General features: G+C 40.6%; 1 protein-coding gene across 1 annotated transcript in view; it reads right to left on the bottom strand.

Annotated features, from left to right (window-relative positions):
• Window positions 1-299: 299 nt before the first annotated feature.
• Window positions 300-10,635, bottom strand: part of ndrg2 (NDRG family member 2) — a 28,343-nt gene continuing 18,007 nt past the window's right edge. The window contains 15 exon segments of the mRNA XM_035674972.1: window positions 300-3,530; window positions 3,909-3,960; window positions 4,405-4,440; window positions 4,556-4,603; window positions 4,780-4,831; window positions 4,940-4,978; window positions 5,071-5,154; window positions 5,156-5,172; window positions 5,338-5,394; window positions 5,638-5,724; window positions 5,930-5,990; window positions 6,439-6,501; window positions 7,038-7,158; window positions 7,284-7,389; window positions 7,965-8,006. Coding sequence (XP_035530865.1) covers window positions 3,367-3,530; window positions 3,909-3,960; window positions 4,405-4,440; window positions 4,556-4,603; window positions 4,780-4,831; window positions 4,940-4,978; window positions 5,071-5,154; window positions 5,156-5,172; window positions 5,338-5,394; window positions 5,638-5,724; window positions 5,930-5,990; window positions 6,439-6,501; window positions 7,038-7,158; window positions 7,284-7,389; window positions 7,965-8,006 — 1,029 coding nt within the window. The 3' untranslated portion in view covers window positions 300-3,366.

The raw sequence follows: 10,635 nt of genomic DNA, 5'->3' as shown, positions 1-10,635 counted from the left end.
ATGTAATGATTTGAGTTCAAATATATTCATTTGGGGGCTTTTCCGAGAAAATATTGTGTGATTGTTGCGCTTAAATCAGCATATCTGCTACCCCTCTCTGGCCACCCCATGAACATTCTTCTAGCTCCACCCCTGCTGCTGGCCAGAAGCTATATTACTACCTACTGTATATGCAAACAGGGCATCAGATTCTGTGTATTCCTTTTTTATAAATGTGTGTGGGACTGTAACAAAGTGAGCAGAACACAGTTTTCTTCACATCGACCTCTCTTGAAAATGCAAACACAGGAGACAGGATATTTCTCTTAAGCTTTTATTAATATTTAAGTTTGCTTTTTTAAGGATGTCCATTGTTTTACACAGAGAAATTAGCCACACAAGTAATTTGATTGTATTCTCTTTAACTTTAATCTTCTTTTTTTTTTTTTTTACCGTTAATTATATTATTCTCCCTTATCAGCGCTAATGCTAAAAAAGTTACACAAGAACTATCACACGGTTAACTAACTTGTGAGCACATTGGGACGGTAAACTAACACTTCACAGAGATCAAACAAAAAAATGTAATTTCCAAAAGATTGAGGGGAAAGAAAATAAATGATTTAAGTAAAAATTAAAGAGACAAAACCAAAGACAAAATGGACAAGCATTTACAATCACACAGCCCTGCTCAACTCTCCTCAAAGAAGGACCACTCCTTTTCCTTATTTGGCAATTTTACTTTCCAGGCTCCACCCATTATCCCTTATTTGGTAGACGTTCCCATGCCCGATTGAGTTTAAACTGAAGTCAGGGAACATTTACATTCTATAAGTGCCTTCGTCCTAGTCTGACATCACATTTTGCATTTACACCCTAACGCACAAAATCTTCTAAACATCAAGATTTGCTGTCGCCTTATTAAATGCGACAGTGGTTAGCGGTTCAAAGGCTGGTTGTGAATTGCACTATGTGATGGGCCAGACTTAAAACAGATGATTGTTGTCGTCACTATCACCATCATTAATATCTCCCAAGTACCATTCTATTCGAAGCTCAAATCTGAGGCCCTCCACTGACTTTCCTTTTTTCCTACATTTCTACTTCATCAGGTTCAGGAAAGGAGCACTAGACAGCATGTGAAAGAAACAGGCAAACCTCCAACTGACTCATAAAAATGCTTATTAAAGAAAAAAAAGAAATAATCAGATGCAACACTGCATCGGAAACACAAAGGCGGCACGCTTACGAATGCACATGCTCTCCAAGGATATCGGATCGGGTCCAAATACGGGTCCTTTAAAAAGTACGGTCAGTCCAATGGCTGCACGTCACAGGGCAGTGGCAAGCTTTGTGTTTATCCGCTGCTGAAATATTACCTATTTAGAAGGAATTTTCAGTCAGACATTTTACAATCTTTTGCAAATTCAGTTTACAGCATTTCTTATCGCACAATTTGGACAGAATTTGCCCGCATTATGGGGCTCTTAGTTTTGGCAGTAATATTGCTTATTGGCTGCAATTCCTTTAAGGTTTTTTTTAAAGGTGCAGATATTGGCTGATAATTTTTCACTCTAAAAACTTGCCTCTTATGACTGAAGCTGTACCAAAAAGGCGCAGCCCTGGTGGCAAAGTGTGTTTTTTCTGAGTGTGTTGGCAGTGAAGGGGCTGGTACATTGTCGCTAATATTTCACAGGGGCTTTTCGTTGGTCTCAAAACGGATTCCTAAACTTTTCCATAGGCCCTCCTTGCTGCATTAATTGTGCTTACAGGATAAAAGCGCTTCGATACGCCTCACATTCACTTCCACAGACACGCACCCATACGCTCACGCACATACATCGCAACGACCACATGCAAAACACAATTCTCTTGACCCTGTTGCTTGAAATAAAGCCGCTTGTTGCTAGAGAGGAGCCTGTGTTCGTTTTTCCCTCACATCGCACAGAAACTCAAGTATTCTAGCTGGGTTTGTTAGGAGGTATCCATGCACGGGCAAGGCTAAGAGCTTTTACAACCCAGATGATAAAACACAGTGATCCCTTCTGGCCATGCCTAACACTTCAATGCAATATCCAAACCGGCATGCTACTGAGTGATGTAATGCTCCCTGTTGAGTAGTACACAAGCGTGGATATTAGGACACGCAGTGCGAGACCGCCAGCGATATTGGAAGCACTATTTAGTGTGCGACTAGTGTTAATGATAGGGTGATAGCTGGCTAAAGCGCACAAACACCCTCAGTCTCACCTATGCCTACCTTCAAAACCGTCACGTTCGTTTAAACAAGCGTCAAACATGACAGCACGTACACACACACACATCCATATCCACACAACTCATTAGCAGAATATAAAAGAAAAAAATATATATTGTCCAGTCAATATTCACATGGGCTGATACCAGGCATGCAACTTCCGCACAGTCCAAAAGAAAGAAAAAAATAAACAACCAAATAAAAAAAAGCTTCCTGCCCACCTTCTTGAATCCAATGGGAAAACGAAACAGTCACTTATAGACGGGGCAAATGGAAGACATAAACAACCTGGCAACAACAAGGAGGAAGTAGTCACTATAATGGCTCTCACTGGCTGATACCGCATGACGGGTCAACCAATCAGTAGCTTCCGGCCCTTGCTGAGGGAGGTTACGAATAAAAAATAAAATCCGATCGAAGAAATAAAAATAACACAATAAAAACTAGCTTAAAAAGTAGTAGACACACATTGTTATAAGTATCTCTTCTATAGTATGTTTTTTTTTTTTTTACTCTATGTCATTTTAAACTCATTGCGTAATAAAGAGAAAAGTGTTACTGTTGTTTTTCTATTACATTATCATCATCATCATTAGCTTCATCATCAACAACATTATCATCAGCATCAAGAACAATACCGTTTTTCAGAATTATTACTATTTGTTAACGCAAGGTGTGTGACCTCTATAGGCCTCCTTATCTAAATTAAAGGGCTCTATTGGCTTACAGAGGCTCCAATAGAGGGAGAGAGAGAGAGAGAACTGGTTGCCACTCCTTCCCTACACCCCCCCCTTCTTTTTTATTAATCTCTTCTAGCCTATACTTCTAAAGTTCATTGCAGAACAGCCTAATCCACTTTGTTTTAAGCTGGAAGGGGGATGTGAGGAGCGGGAGTGGGCTTTGTATGTGGTGCAAAATTTGGAGGTTTTCTTCCTCTTTCTCCCTCCCTCCCCCTGTCTCTATTCCTATTCTGCACTCGTGGGGAATGATGGGAGTTGTTTAGTGACAAATAAGTAACCCATTCGTCTTGTTCCTGCATTATTGTCATGCTTCATCCTTCCCTTCCTTTCGCTTTGCCCTCTTCTTTCTCACTCTCACACATCTCTCGCTCATCTTTTTCATTTTTTCCTTCAGCAAGACACCTCCATCGTTTGGGAGGGGCTAGGTGGCATCTGGCCGCCCTGCGAGCCCTGGGACAGGGTGCGGGAGCGGGAGCGGGAGCCATCCATGGAGTAGGAGGAGGAGAGGGAGGTGGTGCGGGAGCGGGACAGGCGGGTCATGCAAGATGAAGCCACTGTAGAGAGATGGGTAGAAAGACATGGAAAGGCAAATTAGTTTCACGAAATAGAAATCCGTTAAACATTATGCAACATCTAACGGATAAAGCTGGCATTATTCTATAGTTTTCTTGTTGACTATGGTTGTTGTTTCATGGTACAGAAGCATTAAGCTTTGGCTAAACAGATACTTGTTAGTTGGATCAATTCATTGTTGTTTTTGGTCCTTTCATAAAATGTGTTGACAATAAGATAAATATAGAATATGGCCAGCCTTATCCTATTAAGGTTGGTAATACACAAAATGCATGTTTTGGGTATTATTACCTCCTATATTACTGTATATACATATAATCTGTACACACAAATCGTTTTATTAGGTGAAGTGAACTTACTGTAGCCCATTCCTTGGATGAAATACTTGAAAGCCTCTGTCAGTTTAGCAGGCTGCAAAAACAAAGAACATAAATTGTTTTACAGTTTAGTACAATCACTAATTATTACCTGAACTAACAACGTGGCATTCAAGGGTAACAGTTTTCATTTAATGGACTTAAAACCCAGAAATTCAGCTAAATCTGTAAAATGTGTACTTTTGAGAGTGGATTGTTTTCTTCTTTTGTGGTTTTTGCAGATAAAGCACTGAAAATATTACTTCAACAGCAGGTTGACATTTAATTCTTGATGTGCCCACTGCTGTTTAAGATCAGACTAATGCATCAATTCAGGTGCATAAAGAAGAATTTGGCAAACGGGATGAATAATTTAGCGTGGTCAGAGGTTTTCCTCAGTTGAAGGCCCACATGGTGATGGCTGATTGTTTAAACACAACAGTTCTGCTTGTTGCAGCTTCAACATCGATGCTTCAGGAGGACTTTCATTTGTCGTTACCTGGGTCAGCTGAGGGAGACCACCAGCATCAGCCATCTGTGGAGGAGGGACAGAAGAAGTGCATAAGAGTACATAACAAAGTAAAGTGTAAGTAATAACAGATAACCTTTAAAAAACAGACTAAAAAAAGAAAGACATGATGGTTTGTTACCTTTAAGAATGAGGTTGTTGTTGGGTCCATTTTGCTGTTGCACTCCACCTAGTGGTCAAAGAAGGGAAAACAGTGAACCTCTGCCATCACAACAAGATCCAGTATTTACTAATGGCAACCAACTCTTAATGTGTTGATATGATTGAGAAGTATAATAATTATATATAATTGTAACCCAAGTTAAGAAGCATTTTAGACTTTTTAAGAGAGTAGCAGAAACTTACGGCTGCGTCCTCATATGGAGCCTGATCGCCCACCACCAACATTACTGGACACCTGAGGGTGACAGAAACAAACATTGGAAGGGTGGATTAGATTTACAGGTTTATTTATGTATAAAAAATAAAAAAGCAAATATAAAGATTAAAGTATAAGGGTATTTACTTGAAGGAGCTGTTGCGGTCAATGTTCAAATCTCTGCGACTGGAGGGAAATGAAAAGAGGAGAATACGTTGGGTCGTGGTTTAATGTGGAGTACGCTTGTGTTTATGCAATGACGTGTGTGTGGTGTTTACCTGTTGTAAGTCTTCCAGAAAAGCTCTATGTTGACCAGATTAGAGGCTTTGGAGATGCGCTCTCTGTGAGACTGCAATAGATCTGTTTGATGACAGCTCCTCCTGCAAGAAAGTACATTGTTTTTCAACTGCAACCCAAAAAACGCACAAAATGATGCAAAATAAGCAGGATTTTAGAACTAACCAAATATTTTTTGGGACATTATGTTGCGTTTTGATACACATTTTGCATATACACAGAAAAAACACATTGACACGTTGTTGTACCTGACTGAAAAGGTGGGACAGGATCTGCTCCGTGAGGGAGGATGTCACAGAGCTGAGCTAGAGAGGAGAGAAATCAATAGGATTGTACATCATTTAAGTTTAATATGATAAACAATGACATAATCAATACTACTCAGAGACATGGACCATACAGTCACGTAATTTCATATCCACAGCTAAACTTAAATTGATGGAGCTCTCGTTAGGACTAACCGGATTAAAAGACCACATGTTTCTGTGTACAAGACGATGCAGTATCGACTCGAAAAGGCATAAAGGAATGAAGGAAACAAAATGTACCTTCTGAGCAGCCCAGTCTATCCATCCTCGGGCGTTAGTGTCGATGTTGATCAGAACCAGGCCTTCCACTGAGTCAGGGTTTGCAAGCTGATGAGAGAGAAAGACGGTGAGCAGTCAGTTGTTATAGACAGAAATGCTCATGAATAATGATAATAATGTGTGGAACTGCCCCCCCCCCCCCCCCGCTAGCGTTACTACCATGTTCCACTGTTGCTTGACCAACAAAACAACGTGTACTGCTATTGGCTACTGTCAGAACACTAGAGCTTAAACAAAACCCACAGACACTCACTGAGAACTTGGAGAGGACGTACGCTCCTGCTCCCACACCCACTCCGATTACGGTACGGAAGCTGGCAAAGGACAGAATTACTGTTAACATCACGCACTCTAACGTACAATACAATCAAAACTTATATCTTAACTTATATAGGGTTTTCTCTGAGGTAGGCTGGTTTAAAGGTAGATATTTTGGAATAAGTCAACTTTAGGCAAGTCACCAGGATAAGTAATTCCCCATGATTCTGAATTGAGAGAAATTTAAGTTATGGTAAAAAGCTGACTTTCAAGTGTGCTCTTCACACAACATATTAAAGTCATTTTGACATTTATAACGATTGCCCAGTGTTAAAAACCTGAGTTGCAGCAGCAATGCGTCAAAAGTGGGACTTTAATAAGTAGATCTGTGTCTAATATCACTTACACAACAAGAAGAACCAGTTAGAAATGCATGGCTCTGTAGATAACATACAATCACCTTCTGCGTGTCAAATTCTGCCCAGATAAATACTGTTAACTCACTTGAAAAACTGCAGGACGGCAGGGATCATCTCTGCTACGGTGTCCATGGAGGGATACTGGTAACTGCAACAGAAAAAGGTGCAGACTGTTTTCAGAACCAGAGATCTCGCCAAACCTATTTGTAATTATTGGAAATCAGAAACAATGACATTTTTTACTTCTTTCATCTTAAGCACCGAGACTTTTAACCACAGGGACTTAATATGAGCTCAAAAAGAGAATAAGCTTCAATTTCCAGAATCACCAGAAGAAGTTAAGGGTCACAGACGGTTGAGAGGTCGTGACAATACGTGCAACAAAATCCTCCCGAGCCACTAAAAATAATCACCCAAGGAAAAGAAGTGCTAGAGAAGTGCGGGGGAAAGAAATAAGAAGTGCATAAAGAGAGAGAAAAGGAGGGATTTTCTCTAAAGCTCTGACAAGAGCGTATTAGAGTCTCGCCGGAAAAGGAGGGAGATGTGAGAGATGGAAACGTTAAGTATTTTTGGAAGAGATTAGGTTTAAGCCTACCACAGAGGACTGTTACCATTTCTGAGAAAAAAAATCAAGGTTACTGCAGGACGATGACGATTCATCAATACACAGTTAATATATCGTACCCTGCGGGGTAGGCAGCAGCCCCCTCCTCCTGCCCTGGAGCATCAACGTGAATCAGGGTGAAATTCTTCACAATCTCCTGCATCTCCTCGAACTTAAACAGAGGGGAGAAGCAGCTCTTGCCTGCCAGAGAAGAGGGAGAGGAATCAAATTCGGTAGGTGGAGAAAGTCACAAAGAAAAGGACAAAGATTGTGTGACGGAGAGTTGGGGAAACAGAAAAGGCAGAGGGAAAGAGAGAGTTACTCACTGTCCAGACCCACATCGTGGAAGGTGAGGATTGCAGGCCTGCGGGTGGTCCGTGTGCCGTGGAGGGTCACGTGCAGAACACCATGTGGGGTCTCGATGCTGTGCTCCTGGAGAGAGAAAAAAAAAGATTGAAACAAATTCTGAAAAGTGCGATATTGACGTTACTGGAGCGAGGTTGCAGATATTTTACGCCCATATCGAGTGAAAATTCCCCAAGATTTGTATTCCTTGAGTTTTGTTTTCATCAAGATACTCCACACAACTCTATCCCTGTAGGCTAAGTTTGCTTTTTTTATACAAAGAATGGAGTGTGTTTTCAGCATGAATACAGAGTGGTTGAAAGACCGTCCTGTTTTCACAGTGGAAAGCATTAAAACAATCAATCAATATAAACTTCCACTCCTGCAGCATGAGGCACTTCTCCACTGTCCACCCACATGGCCAGTATGTTAGCTAAATTCACTTTAAATTAGTTTGGCTATGACAGTCGGATAAGTTGCACTTTGTTCAAAAATTAGGTGATTTATTAAACAATGTTCTACTTCTTGTTTATGTAATCTATGTTGAACTTCACTCCTGCCTGGCCCCCATTGTAGTTATGATTGTATTGTATATTAAGTTTGTACTCGATACCATGCAACCCTGGTATTCAGTCAATAAACCTGAGAGGAGGCAGTCTTACCTGTCCTTGGTCCAGGAGTATCCTGGCAGCCAGTTCAGCATCCTGTGAGAAATGAAGGAAGTCCTATTAGAAGAAGGAGTGCATAAGATTGTTGTATGTTTTGGGATTTAAATGCGACTAGAGATGCCACTCCACTTGCCACCTTTTGTTTGTTCATCAGATTGAAAAAGTGAAAGAGCAACTATGGCTGACAATTAAATCTGACAATTAGTTTCTTTATTAATCGATTAATCATCCATAAAACATGCCCATCATAATCAACGTCTTTAAATGTCTTGTCAGGCCAAAACACAAAAATAATGAGTTTACTATCGTGTAGCAAGCAACATCTTACCCTTGTAAACCTGAAACCATCAATCATTTGGCATTTTTGCTTGCAAGTGAGTGATTGGTTAATCAATTCTAATGACAGACACCGACTCCTTTTGGGTTTTGATTGTGACACTGCTTCCTTACGAACATCAGATTTTCCTAATGAAGATGCCCTAACCAGCTTTGTGCGTCAGCCATCAAGCTGAGCAACACTCGCCCTGGTTCTATTTATCATATTCTATATTTATTTACAAAGTTTAGTGCCCTTGCTCCATCTCAAACCTCCTAAAACGATCTGTGGAGTCTGGCCGGTGGGAGACGTTTGCTTTCTGCCAGAAATGACGAAAGACTAATTAACGAAGTTCTTACATGAACCACAGCATCCTGTATATAAGGATGTCCTCAAAAGGGGTGAGGTTTGGAAGGAAATCAGGGAGCTGTTGGGAGTTAAAAGTAAGTAAATTATCCTACAGCTATATAGAAACCAGTCTGACAAAAAGTTGCTCATCGTATATCTGGACCTTTTTTTTTGGGAGTCAGCCAGTGGGGGAAGAGTGTGTGCACATATCTGTATCCATAAAATGTGGTGTTTTCATTTTCTCCCCAGGGATATTAACGCCTACGTAACAATAAATTGTTCCAGTTTTGTAATCTGAGTCACTTTGTGTCATTTCATTTCAGTAATCTTAAGTGGAACCATTATTTTCTTCTTATTTTTTTGTCTTTTCATTGTGTATAAATAAAAAACAAAAGAATACACGAGAGACAATCCTTAGCTCCCCCCCTCCCCCCTTGCATGTTAAGTGAGGCCTTGCTTCCTAATTAACACCCACACAGGCAAGATGGGCGGCATTACACTCCCGATAAAGCAGCGGAGAACCTCTCCGGAGGAGCAGGTGGTTACGGTTGCTGAGGATTATAATGGAAGAAGTCTGTCAGTGGGAGGTTTTAAATGGGATATTCATTTGCAACCTCAGATCCATTCACCCCACTAATGAATTACTAGCATCACAAGCTCTTAGGAAATTAGCACTCTGGGAAGTTGAAGAGGAGGTGGGCGTGTGCAGATGGGTGTCATCACTAAGGAGACAATGGAGAGTCATGGGGGTTTGGTGATTGGAGGGAGGGCCCCCGGCTAGATTATAAATGTCATTAGTTCATAGACGTTAGCGTGTGTTCAGTGGCAGGAGACGGATGTTAAATGCACGTGGGTGGAGTGAGGTTTGGATATATGACGTGGAACTTCCCAATCTTTGCTACATTTCCTCCTCAGAATCACCCTTCACACCCTCGTGGGTTATGTTGTAGCGGATGCTGAAGGCGAGAGTAATGACTCTGGAGCAGACATGTGTATTGTCAGATTAATTCGCAAGCTCTTCTCTTTTTTTTTAGGTACTTTAGAAAAAAGGGGTTCTATGGTTTTTACATTTCAACCACCACTGAAGGACCACATGGTTTTATTTTGTAGAAATACTGTAATATAAGAGTCTGTGTATAGATCAAATTCTACGGTATATCACTGTAAAAAGGTTGCTGTAAATTTTACAGTAACTCACAAGCAGCTAGATGCCAGTAAGTGTTTTTAGCGAAGCGTATGACGCATTTCTTGACATTTCACATTACACACAATAGACAGGACTGTATGGGGTTGACAAAATCCAATCATCGGATTTTTATTTTGGAAATCTTTCTGGAACAGGTTCCCCACTCTTTTTAGGGAATCATTTTCCAGTACCTTTCCAGGACATTTTCCAGGAGTTTTTCCTGACAGAACAGGACAGCACTTGCTCACAAACGGTCATAATTTACCAGTAGGCCCAGTATTGACTATTTTTTCTTTTTTCTCTGGTGATTTAAACACAGTTTATTACATTTTTCTTTTAACCTAGATTTACGTAGGTAGTACTGACAATTTTTTTCTAAAATACAATAAACATTTTCCAGGACAATATAGATTATTACCAGGATATTTATTCATTTTGATCAATTTCTAGGTGTTTCTATGACTGGAAAACTAGTCTCTGAATTTTCAGGTTTTCCAGGTTGCGTGGGAACCCTGAGGAAACAACTGTATAAAGTTAAAAACTGCAAAAATGGTCAAACTTTGGAGACAAAAAGGTTTTCAACAACAAAACACAGTCATACTGCTTAAACACAGTAAGCTTTTCCCTCCTGTTCTGACACTAATGTATGTTTCTTGTTAACAATGCCACTACACCTCTACTCACTGGATGTCTCTTTGTACATCTGAAGCTGTGTTGTTTTTGTTTAAGTGCTGTGGTCCCCTGTTTGCCCACCAGGTGTCAGCAGTGAGAAACAAACCGCTCTGCATCTGCACGGCAACATCAGCGCGGCAGAG

Source organism: Morone saxatilis, unplaced genomic scaffold, assembly GCF_004916995.1.
Source record: "Morone saxatilis isolate NCDOM2014 unplaced genomic scaffold, NCSU_SB_2.0 Contig4, whole genome shotgun sequence".
NCBI classification, from domain to species: Eukaryota; Metazoa; Chordata; class Actinopteri; family Moronidae; genus Morone; species Morone saxatilis.
Note: the sequence above shows the minus strand (reverse complement) of the source record. Positions and strands in the feature narration are given on the sequence as shown.